The sequence below is a fragment of the Coptis chinensis genome, chromosome 2 (assembly GCF_015680905.1).
Source record: "Coptis chinensis isolate HL-2020 chromosome 2, ASM1568090v1, whole genome shotgun sequence".
Classification (NCBI taxonomy): domain Eukaryota; kingdom Viridiplantae; phylum Streptophyta; class Magnoliopsida; order Ranunculales; family Ranunculaceae; genus Coptis; species Coptis chinensis.
Genome location: NC_141457.1, coordinates 110,038,532 through 110,050,934, shown reverse-complemented (window position 1 = coordinate 110,050,934; position 12,403 = coordinate 110,038,532). Strand labels below are relative to the sequence as shown.

General features: G+C 37.3%; 1 protein-coding gene and 1 long non-coding RNA gene across 2 annotated transcripts; both read right to left on the bottom strand.

Moving 5' to 3' along the window:
• Positions 1-3,590: 3,590 nt before the first annotated feature.
• On the bottom strand, positions 3,591-5,972 carry LOC147520503 (uncharacterized). Its single transcript, XR_015214430.1, has 5 exons — positions 5,676-5,972; positions 4,777-4,837; positions 4,615-4,675; positions 3,819-3,947; positions 3,591-3,720 (listed from the first exon to the last, which is right to left on the bottom strand). It is a non-coding gene; the product is annotated as an uncharacterized LOC147520503 (long non-coding RNA).
• A 3,267-nt stretch (positions 5,973-9,239) lies between these two features.
• Positions 9,240-10,579, bottom strand: LOC147520502 (uncharacterized). The gene is made up of 4 exons (XM_086594289.1): positions 10,295-10,579; positions 10,123-10,195; positions 9,877-10,011; positions 9,240-9,781 (listed from the first exon to the last, which is right to left on the bottom strand). Exons 1-4 carry the CDS (start codon positions 10,577-10,579, stop codon positions 9,240-9,242), a joined length of 1,035 nt encoding a protein of 344 aa, XP_086450415.1.
• Positions 10,580-12,403: the final 1,824 nt, after the last annotated feature.

Sequence of the window (12,403 nt, the reverse complement as noted above, 5' to 3'; positions counted from 1 at the left end):
GGACTCATTAGCATTATACCGCAACACGATGCATTCGGGGAGATGAAGGGCTAATCTCACAACCGCTGGAATTTCCTCGTCGCGGAGAAATTCCTAACAATCTCACCAAAGACTTCAAAAGCCCAATATATCTCGCATCCAAATATTGCTTGATCTCATCCAATTCATTCAACACAATTGTTGTCCCGTCATTACCTTTAAATATGTACTTGTGAATGTATTTCACACAAGTAAGCCCCCGCGCACAAACTTCAACATTAATATGGCGGTCAAACATCTTAGAAAGGTAAGGATTGTAAGGAACAACATTTCTATTATCAACCTGAATGTTCTCTAACAAAATAAGACTTCCCATTGTCCGCGGCGACGGTGAGAGCATATCCATTTGTATCCATAGTTGTACAATCGGAAAGCTTCGGGGATAGTGATATTTACATTGACGATTAACCATGCAAGGAGAGTTTGGATTGTTAAGCCCACATGGGCCATGAACCATACATCTTAGTACGATCTGAAATAGTTCAGCTCGGTGTCGGGATCGAAATTCCGCATACAATCGCGATCGACTTGTGGGCACTTTCGGATCTTGTCCGGAATGTCGAAGATATATAAGTGCATGCATATGTGGCGGACCGTTTACGGAACTCAATGGTGTAAACATGAGCAAACTGCCATACCAAGGGCATGCGCTTCTTTATTACTTCCATCAAAGCTCTTCGTTTCAATTCAAATGCACGGGCAACCACCTCCGGGCGATCATAAGCGCTTTGGTTTGTAAACAATGCTTCAAAATTTCCGTCCCTGGGGTTTTGCGGTCATTGTGAGGAATAATATGTCGGATGGTGGTTGTAACGATGTAATTGCCATGGAGTCTTGGAAAATTTCAAACATATGCCTAGAGGGCTGCCGATCTGAGGATGATGGTAGTACGACTTCGCCTTCCATCTGATTTGGATCGACAAAGATCATCGGTGACACATCGATGATACCTTGATATAGTTACGCACGAAGCTTGTCTTGTTGTTGCTGTAGTAAGCGCATTTTGTTTTGCTTTCGGTTGATGCCCATCCGTCCACCCCAAACTCCTCAAACAACTTTCTCCCTCGCCAAAATAGGCCGAGTACTCGTGGTGCTTGGCAAAGCGGTAGATAAGAATAAAAATTCATCCGTGTTAAAGCGATCATTAGTGGTGGTAGCGGTTGAAGAGTCCCAACGCCGCAATTCGGTGTCCATCCAAGCTCCCCATGGGAAACAATAGGACATAATGTAATGGTAAGTAAGGCGGATGACACTTCACTAATTTGCATGAATTCTTGCCCTCCTTTAAGATAAATAACAATGTCTCTCATACTTGCTTTCGCTCACCGCCATCACCGGTAAAATGACGGCAACCTCATCCGGCTGTTGGTAAGTTAATACCGCCGACGAATCGCCTCGTGAAGCGGTGTAATGTAAATAAGCGGTACATTGAAGTCCTCACCATGCTCGGAAGAAGCTGATCTAAGAACATCATATGCGTGGCGATATGTATCGAAAAGCGGTTATATTGGAGCATAGTAAGCTTGAATGATTTTCAAGACATCCGTGTTGAGCTTAGGATTCTGAAGTTGATTGGACGACTAGTGCAAAGACTTGGGATCATAGATATAAAGTTGAGAATAAGTAGCTTGATATCCCGTAATGTCGAATTAAAGCTCTGTCGCGATGTCGCGTTCACCGTGAATAGTGAAAGGCCTTGGACCCGAATCCGGCAAATAAGTGTTCTTGTACTCCAAGACTTGTAAATGCAAAAGCTTGATTATATTGTCGCATATATCTCCTCAAATGACTTTGACTTCCGATCATTCCCATCATTATAAGGCTTTAAGGCGCGGGGGCGATGGTTGCAAAAGGAGGGCGCTTTATCTTTCCTTGTAAACAACATCTCCCAAAAAGAGGGCGTGGCAAATATGACTTTGATAATCGTTCATCCATCCAATGAAGTGCCTTACAAAATGGACATTGAGCGTCCATTTTCCCCAGTAGTGTCTTCCTTGTTCAATCTGGGCGGTTAGGATTAAGAGTCGTGTGCACATCCCCATTGTAGTCGAAAGTGCCTCTTCATCGCCATCTTCACTCGTGGTATCGACGCGTCGAGAACGGTTGTGCGATATCTTTGGAATGATTGCGGGGTCACGCAAAGAATGAAGTATTAAAAGGATTTAGACCGAGGTGTAAACAATTTATTATTATTGCAAACATTTATGTGAAGAAATTACCTAGAATTTTGGTCACCGATATTGACTCGAACCCATACTTGGTAAATGTGGTATTCATCGGTAAAAGCTTGATGTAAACGAAATGAGGTTACACGCATTGCAAGGGAGCTTATATGGGTAAGAAAATATTGAAAGTTTGGTGCTTGAAAAGTAGAAAATATGAAGAGAAAGTTGTAAAAGAGCTTTGTGGTGCTATACCTTGCATTTTGGTAAGACGACGTTGATGCAAATGACTCATTTCTAAAAGTTGGAATTCCATTATTTGGTAACGCAACACCAGAGTTAAGAATACATGTGTTGTAGATAGATAATAAGGGTGAGGTGTGAATTGGATTGGAAGGAAAACCAATAAAGTGACATACGAGACTCACCTGTTGCTTACAGGTGCTGAATCAACATGAGTACATTCTTCTGGCAGTGTAAATAACCTAATAGGATTAAGAGCAGAGAGAGACGTTCGAAGAGATTCCGTAGAATTGAGTCGTTTAGTTGATGTGGTATGAGGTGTGATTGGACTATGTTGAGGTGGAAGTCTGACAGTCTGAGGTGGAGTTCCTGGAATTGGAGGGTGGACATACACCACAAAACCAGACAATCGATGGGCCATTGCTTGATGCCCATTCTGTTTATTCAATTTTTCCCTTTCCCTTCGAAAGCACTTGCACGGCAATAATTCTATTTGTTAGGCTTAATGTCTTTGATAGGAGAAGGGGATGGTTGTACCTGATTGGGCAAATTGTCCGCAATTGGCCGAATTGAGATAAGTTGGTGTAATTGGATAAGAGCATAGAGGATACGAAATAGAAATAGAAATTGAAAATAGAGATAAACATAAATATAAACCAAATTTCCAAAGATAAAATCTATATTCTATATAACAAATTAGGAAACTCATCTCTATTTCAATTTCAATATGCAAAGAAACGAAGATAAAGATATGGCAATATTTGTATCGGTGAAGTCCCATATGTAAAGAAAGACCCGAAGATAAGGTATACAAGTGACATAGCAAATAGGTAAAGAATAAGAAAATAGAAAAAGAGGATAATTGGGTAGATAATGAGAGGGAAACATTGTAGGAGTATTAGTACCCAAAAACTATGAGGTTGGTGGAGGGTAAGCCTATCCGGTGGAGGGGACAAAGACACGTTTTTTCTTGTTAAGAGGATCAAGAGAATGGTCCAAATTAAGGCTTTCTTTGTAGGTTTGGTCGGTCCGCCCGCTATATAAAAACGAAGAGAAAGTTAGAGAAGGAGAAAATATAAAAGCAAACTTGATGTGCAATGTCAACAAGTAGTATAATAAATTACATAAGACCCAATTCAATTACACGAAAGCCACGAGGTGGTTGAAGGTTGAGTCTATCTTGGAGAGGGATAAAAGTGTTTTTCGGCCGGTTCGAAGGATCAAGAGAAGGGTCCATTGGGCGTTTTCCCTTGTCTAGGGTTGGTCGGTTTGGATGCTATATACATAACCCAACAAACATATAAATCATGAGACCAGTAAGAAATAAGTACCATGTGGATTAACGAACCAATGTAATAGAAACAACAAGAATACCTGGAAGCCAGGAGGTGGTTGAAGGTTCAACCTATCATTGCGAGAGAATCGAATATTTAATTTTTTTGTTCGAAGGATCCTTAAATGGGTCCATTGGCCGTTTTCCCTTATCCACCATCAAGTTCAATCCTTCATAGAAATTGTACACTCAAAATTTAAAAACGGAGAAAAGAGAAGGAATGGTTATTAGCTATAAGAAACTATAAGAAACATTGATTTTTGATAGTGCAATCCTTAGAAGATGCATTAAGATGCCACAGAAAGAATACATGTCCAGCAAGGATACATGTCTACGTAACATAGCTATAATTACATTATGTGAAAGCTAGAATGAGGATAATTTTTCATATAATGCATGAGTATAAAAAAAAATTGAATAATTTTCATATAATGCATGAGTATAAAAAAAATTGAATAATAAATACATGTTGTTGTGTTTTTTATACGATTGAAACTACAAATACATTGAATAATAAATGTACGCCATTGTGATTTTCGGTTATTATTTTTGTTATTTACTATAGAAACTACAAATACACGTTGCCTAAAGTCCTCAACATAGAACGTTCTTATGTTATCTACTATAGAAACTACAAAAAATTGGGAACGGCGTTTATACTACGATATACAATATCAATCAAAATCATCCTTAACAAAATATAGGATTGGTTGGGCATTAAACTATTATGCTTCTAATAATAACATTTGCATAGGCAAGTGTTATAAACGTGAAACTCATTACCATCAAATCAAGTAAATACTAATCCACATCTATTCTATAAAATAAAAAACATACCTGAAACTGATTCCTCGCAGACACCGTCTTTCCAAACTCCTTAGTATTATAAGCGTAAGTACTACTCGAACCCATATCATAAAACACGACAATATAGATCAGTAAGAACATATTGAACGCCGAAACTCATTACCATCAAATCAAGTAAAATAAAAAACATACCTGAAATTGATTCCTCGCAGACACCGTCTTTCCAAACTCCTTAGTATTATAAGCGTAAGTACTACTCGAACCCATATCATGAAACACCCATATCATGAAACACGACAATATAGATCAGTAAGAACATATTGAACACCCAAATTAAGCAAAGTATATTGAAAACGCCTAATTAACAAGCTAGGATATACACGCAATATATGTAAAGATGAGTCAACTTGCAATCATAGGTAGACATACAGAGAAATATGTCAAATGATTTTGCCAATCACACCACGTACCAACTGGACAAGTGTAAGGCTTAAGTTGTAACTGACCAAACCAGATAAGTGGGGAAGGTTTTTGTCTGAGACGGGCGGTACAGTGCTGAAAAATAAGTACCAGGCTACTGACACTTTGACACATCCTCATGTCTATTCAGAACAATTACTACTGTTCGTCTGTGATTATATCATACCCTCGTGATCATTCCTTAGCAATGTAAGTGTGCTCCTTATTGATTAAAAAAATGGTGAGGGAAAGAACGTGAGCAATGTAAGTGTGCTCCTTATTGATTAAAAAAATGGTGAGGGAAAGAACGTGACAACTGTATCGCTATCAGTTATTTACACTATGAATATCTGAGACCACCACCTAAGTATATGTTTAAGCATTGTTAGGATTTTCTTTTTTCCAAGTTCTCTTCCAACTTACTTTTCTCTTAGATAGATTAGTAACTATTTCTTATTTCTAACATGGTCACCAAACTGGAGCAGATCTCGGTTCTTTTGGATTCACAAAAGTGAGCTTTTTTTCTTTCTTCAATACAGAGTACCATATAATCATTTGAGAAATCTTTCTTCAATACAGAGTACCATATAATCATTTGAGAAAGCTACTTTTACACACAAATAATAACTTACCTTTAGTGCTGAATGTCGTTAGTAATTTGATCTCAGTGAAGGCGCACTTTGCTTTCAATCTCGGTAATTTGGAGTGTTCCACAAACACAAAAAACAGAATTGGAGTGATGAGGGGTTTGTTTGGAGAAAAGAAGAGGAGGAGGCGTGGGTTATCGCGATACTATGGGCCGGTCTTTGGCAAGTAAAGAGACATACCACTTAATAGTCTTAGATCCTGCCATGTCATAAGCAGGGTGAAACTGTGAGAATGTGTTTGCGACCGTCGGATGGATGGAGACCCTTCCCTAATTTGTTATATAGATTGATGTTGTTGAGTGGAGTCAACTGTCAATAGTGTCACACTTTAATCACTGCCACGTGAGTTCAAATTTGTTACACACGACCAATCCGTGTGTTTGTTGACACTCGTGCTTATATGCTTCCACGTATTAGAGTTTTATTTTGGGTAACCTCCATGTATTAAGCTAAGTCCAATGGTTTGGTGCGCCATCCCGCCAAACCACAATAGCATAGTGTATACAGTTAGCGGCTTAGCGTTTCCCAACCCAATAGTTATTTTCACAACCACAACCGCCAATGCCTATGGCGGATATTTTTTTTATTTTTTTTTTTGGGACTCTCCAACCGCCATTCCCACATGCGTGTGGGAAAAAAAAATAAAAAAAAAAGTTTTTCTTTTTTAAGGACTCTTAACTGCCACTGCCTATGGCGGGTAGGATATATATATATATATTTTTTTTTGGGACTCTCCAAGAGCCATTCCCACAGGCGTGTGGGAAAAAAAATCAAAAAAAGTTTTTTTTTTTTTACTCTCCAGCCGCCATTCTCAAAGGCGTGTGGTTTAGATTTCTTTTACCCGGGTTAGCGTTTTGACGCACCATTGGATCAAAATGTCCGAGATATTTGGTGTTTTGCCGCACCATTGGACTTAGCCTTAGGCCTTTCCATCTAAACATTGACTTCATTCAATACGAACAAAGAACCAGTAAGAGGAAGAGAGTGGTGGGTGGGTTCAGTTTCTCTATTCTTTTCGAATCTCCGGCCGCCAATATCCTTTCTCCATTACCAACACATAAGCTCACCTGACAATTTATAATGATGAAATTCATTAGACACTAACTGTAAAGACTCGCCACATCCTACCATGCACGTCGATACTGTCCCCACTTAGCCACTGCGGATCTCTAACAATGTGGGATTTTGTCCAGATAGAATTTCCCAGGAAGTCACCCATTTTGAAAACTACATACTCCCGTCCGAGCATACTTAACTGTAGATTTCTCACCAACTCCACAACCAATTGTACATGAAAAGGCTTCGACGTTAGGATTTAACAAATCAATTACTTAATCCCCATATCTCGAACAATTTCATAGATGATAGAATACATATCTGGCGCAACTGTCACCCCATGGAATAGACGCCTTTTCAATATATCCCCTTGGGATATTACATTCTCCCTACTTCAAAAGAGAGTCGTCCTCGACTATGATATTAAACTGTTACACCTCGAATTTCGACAAAATCGGAAAAACAATATTTGTTTCCGACTCTTCAATTTTCGAGGTGTGATGCACTCTCAACTTTTAAAAACCCATCATCCGTTTAATTATTCCAATAATTTGAAATCAATAAATTTTTTAAAATAAACAAAAGTCATCTTCATTACAAAAATTCACAAATATGATTAAGTTACAAATTTTCTTTAAACAATGCTTTAATTATAATTACACCTGAAAATACAAAATATTGTCTCAACTAAAAATTTATTGCACCTCAAGTGAAAACAAAATATATTATGTAATTGATCCGCTAAATCCTAACATCGGGCATTTTCCAGATCGTTTGGTTGTGGAATTGGTGAGAACTCCACACTTAAGTGTCCTCAAGCAGAAATAGTCCAAGGATGGGTGACCTCCTGGAAAGTAGTTGTCATTACACTAACAAAAAATAGAATATTATCATTGTTAGCTTTCATTTAAGGTTTCTTTTTATGGCTTAAGTTACTAATTCGTACGTCCTCAATATTAATCTCTTATTCCTTGTCTTCTTTGAAATTCTATGTTAATTCTTTTTCTCGTATCCTAAACATATCTAAGACTGTCCAACTTCTTAGTGTTTGGGATTTTGGTTAATCAAACGAGCGTTCACGAGTGACCCTTGCGGTGGGATATAAAAAACAACTTGTCTGTCCGCCCCAAAATGTCTTGTCTGTCTGCCAAAAAAAAAAAAAAAAAATTATTAAAAAAAAAAATCCGAAATTCCTTCTTCTCCAACCAGCTACTTCATCTTTTCCCTCATCTATCTCTCATTTCGTAATCCAATTTGGTATTTTCTATATCTATTTCTTCGTCTTCCCAAACCTGCTTCTTCTCTTGCAACTCCTTCTCTATTCTTCTTCTTCGTTCGTTCATCACCGCTCCACGGTGTACCAGTTAAAACTCATGCTAAATGTTTTAGTCTTGAATATGAAAATAAAACCTTTGAGTTCTATAAAGTTGTAATCTTCATTTGTAGGTTAACAGAGTAAAAAAACTTGTGTTTTGAAATAGATGAGATAGATTTTAAAACTGTGGTATTGTATTGGGTTCGTTGGGGAGGAAGGAGGTAGTTTATGAAACCATTGAAAACTTTATCAATTTTAAATTTGTTAGATTTTAGTCAAAATAAACTTAGAGCATCTCTAGGTGGTGGTAGCATACTCTTCATATTTGAAGAATGCGACCACATAAACTGGTCGCAAATTTCGACCAACTCTAGGTGGTCGCAAATTTTGCCCGCAAATTTAATCGTAGGGGCCACCAACCGCGCCATTAGTATTGGCGCGTGCTATTGAGTACAAACTCCGGCATTTTAAGAAATTGTTTCATTCTCACCCAACACTCCAAAACTATCTCCACAACTATGGCTTCTTATTCATCATTGCAAAAAACTAGCCAACACACCAACGTTGCCGAATCAACTCAACAATCATGTTATTTTGATACACTCGATCAAGAGAGGCGCCAAATTTGCACCTCAAGAAAACACCTTGCATTATCATGAAAGTATCTGAACAAAAGGTGTCTTGAAGCACTACATTGTCAAAGTTATTTGCTCATACATAGAAGTTGTAACGAAGATGGAGAAGAAGTAAGTTTTGAAATGTCCAAATGGTATATGTCTTGGTATGGAATATATATATGGAGACAGTTTGTTGATATGCACGTGTTGTGGCGAGGATGATCATTGGTATAGGTATTGCCCCTATGCGCAGATAGCATGCCCAAATGGTTATGATGGTGTTAGAGAGCTGAAAAAGTTTGCGAATCTTGAAGGAAAATGTCTTGATCTATTGAAGTGTTTGGTGTGTGGAAAATGTGAGTGGTTAGAGTGTTGTAATATGAGTGGTTAATGTTAATCATTTTATTTTTATGACTATGTAAAATAACTTTTTTTAATATGAATAAACTTTAATTTTATATAAATATATATTAGTTTAAATTAAAATAAAATAGAAATTGATTAACATTGTTTATTGATGATTAAAAATAAATATGCATATACGAAATTAAATTAGAACAATCAATGTCGGTCACCCCTAATGCTCCATTGATGCTCGACAAGGTCACTTTTAAGTCTATCATGCATAGTCTTTGATTGAACTCGTCGAGTCCCCTCAATGTAGTGTTCCCGAGTAGGTGGGATCTGTGGTTGCCCTTCTGGATCAGGAATGTACTTCCTCATTTCATAATTTTTATTCTTAGCTCCGATTACCATATTGTACAATATGATACATGCTCTCATAACAGTACTCATTGTCTCCACATGCCATAATTTGCAAGCTTTCTTCAAAATTCCAAATTTAGCTTGCAAAATCCCAAAAGCTCTTTCAATATCATTTCTTGCAGCTTCTTGCATCGTTGCGAACCATTTCGTCTTTAGAGCATTAGGGTTTGAAATTGTTTGTATAAATGCCGCATAGTCAGGATAGATACCATCAGCTAAATAATAACTCATATTATAGCTATGCTGATTTACATCAAAATAAACAGGTGGAGAAGTATCATTGATCACGTGCTCAAATATCGGTGAGTTGTCCAACACGTTGATGTCATTGTGTGACCCTGACATCCCAAAGAAAAAATGCCATATCCACAGGTTTCGGTTGCAACAACTTCGAGAATAACAGATGGTTTTCCATAATGACCACTATAAGCACCTTGCCATCCAGTTGGACAATTATGCCATTCCCAATGCATACAATCAATGCTTCCCAACATACTCGGCCATCCACGTGTGGCAGAATGTGCAAGCAAACGTTCTGTATCTGCAATATTTGGCATTTGCAAGTAGACTGAATCATACAATTTGATAATTGCATCACAGAAATGCCTCAACGCCTAGTTTCCACTTTGGTTGGAAATGTATAATTGATCGTCAAGTTGATCAAACACCGTGCCATAACCAAGAATACGCAAAGCTGCAGCCACCTTGACCAGAGGATCTATACCAGGTTTACCAGCATTATTAACTTTAGGCTGAAAAAACTTAAAATGAGTCTAAATATCGTTGAAGATGTGAAGAAATAAAGATTTTTTCATACGAAAATGCCGTTTGAAATCCTCTTTCGGAAAGACAGGACGATCGACGAAGTAGTTGTTCTTCAAGATTTCCAAAGTCAAAGCATACTTTCTATGTTTAATTTTTCGACCTTTCTTTGAACCACCATGTGGTGCCTTCGGAGCATAGACTTGTGCTTGTGCAAGTACAACCAAAATGTGCTTCATAAGGGGCTTGACGTTAACAAATTCTTCATCAAGACTATTTACCGAGTCTTCCCCTGGAGGAGATGAAGAAGAAGACGACGATGAAGATGAAGACGAAGATTGAAGGGGAAAAATCTCATACACTTCATTATCCATTTTTTCGCAATGTGTGTGTTGTTTGTTAAGGATTGATGTGAAATGGTTGAGTTGTTTGATACAAATGTTTGAGTTGAGTGTGTATAAAATGAAGAAGGAGATGAGTGTAGATATAAGATGTAGAAATCCGGCCGTTTTTTGCCCGTTGGAGCACACGACATTAGGAGTGGCGCGCGTCATTACAACTGGTGCGTAGTGGTGCTGGTCAAAGTCAAAAAAGATGTGGGACGATATTTGCAATGGCGCCAGCGGCAAGATCTGCAATGTAAGCTCGCATCCGCATCCAAATTGCCAAATTTGCGAACAAGAATGCGAATCAAACGGTGATGCGACCACAAATGCGACCACCTAGAGATGGTATTTCGGGAAATTCCGACGTATTCCTTCAAACTTGAAGGATGCGACCATGAATATGTCCACCTAGAGATGCTCTTAGGTGGAAAGTTCTAACACGTGGAAGAATAAAGAAGAGTATCAACAAGTACACAGATTGATGATGTGCAACAAATTTGCACTTCTAATGAGTAATATCCCCAAATTATAAGGGAACATGAGTAATGTTGGACAATAACTTAATCGTATTTTTAGTGGGTGTTTGGATCTCATTTTTTCTTAAAAATTAAAAAATATTTTTCTAAAAAAATATTTATTCTCATTTTTTTTTTAATAAACATGTTTCGTTGAGATTTTCTTAAAAGCTATTTTTATAAAACCAGCAATTTTTGCAATATTTCTCGAAATATCTCAACATATCGCAGCATATTGTACTAATGCACCCAGGCAGTTTATTTGCCTTCGCACATGAGAGAGTGAGAAGAAAAAAGAGTTTTTCGTCTTGAAAAACAAATTTTAGCTATTTATCATAAAATATGTTTTTTGGACCAATAAATATTTTTTGGGCAAAAAACTACTTTTTAGAAAAATGAGACCAAGCTTGTTTATTTGTTCAAAAAATGATTTTTCTCTAATAAATATTTATTGGCAATAAATAAATGGGATCCAAAGTCCAAACACCCTTATTGTTAGATGATCTAATTATTTGGTTTTGTTTTCTCTTTTCTGTAACAAAAGCAAAATAACATCACATCTCAACACTATATAATAGTCGGATCTAGGAAACCCCTCAACTCTCGAGTAGGCAAATTTATTTTTATTTTATTTTAGCCATTCATTTTTTATGAGTTTGAAATTATCAAACAACTTAACAAATATTTACCTAATATCCCCAAACTACAATCAATCCAAATTAGATATTACACATACCTACGTTTCTTCAAATTTCTATTTCCACACCAATTTCTCTGTATATATATTTTCTTAATTTTTCATTCTAAAACTATTCTGAAATCTCAATCACAACATCTACAACAATATCTGATCGAGGTAATTTTTTTTTTTGAAGGGCTTTGTTTTAGTTTTTTTTTCTATTTCTATTGTCATGTTGAATATTTTCGACAAACCAGTGCGCGGTTCAATATAGTACCTTGTGTAGATATGTAATACCTCTTGGATTTTGCTCTGGTGTTCCGTGTTCCCTCTCAAAACCGTTGATGCTTGCTTTGACCGAGTTCCCTCCAGTTTAGTTCCCCAAGTTACAAACTTACAATTTCACCTATGCATCTTTCGGAATCCATGAAACAAAATCGTGTTAATTGAACCCTCTTGGCATGTGTCCAACGTACCTATAATTGCCCAATATCGAAGCACTCAAACGCTATTTGCCTATTTGGTACCAAGTTGAATCTTATCTACTCGCAAAATCTCAAACCTAGATCGACTGTTATAAAGCCATATAAGTAATGGTGTCAATCACTCGTTTATGCT

Coding starts and splice junctions, on each gene's coding strand:
- LOC147520502 (XM_086594289.1), bottom strand. CDS start 10,579: ATGGATAATGAAGTGTATGAGATTTTTCCCCTTCAATCTTCGTCTTCA. Junction 10,196..10,294: donor ACTACTTCGTCGATCGTCCT/GTCTTTCCGAAA, acceptor AAGTTTTTTCAG/CCTAAAGTTAATAATGCTGG. Junction 9,782..9,876: donor TTGTCCAACTGGATGGCAAG/GTGCTTATAGTG, acceptor TTGGGATGTCAG/GGTCACACAATGACATCAAC.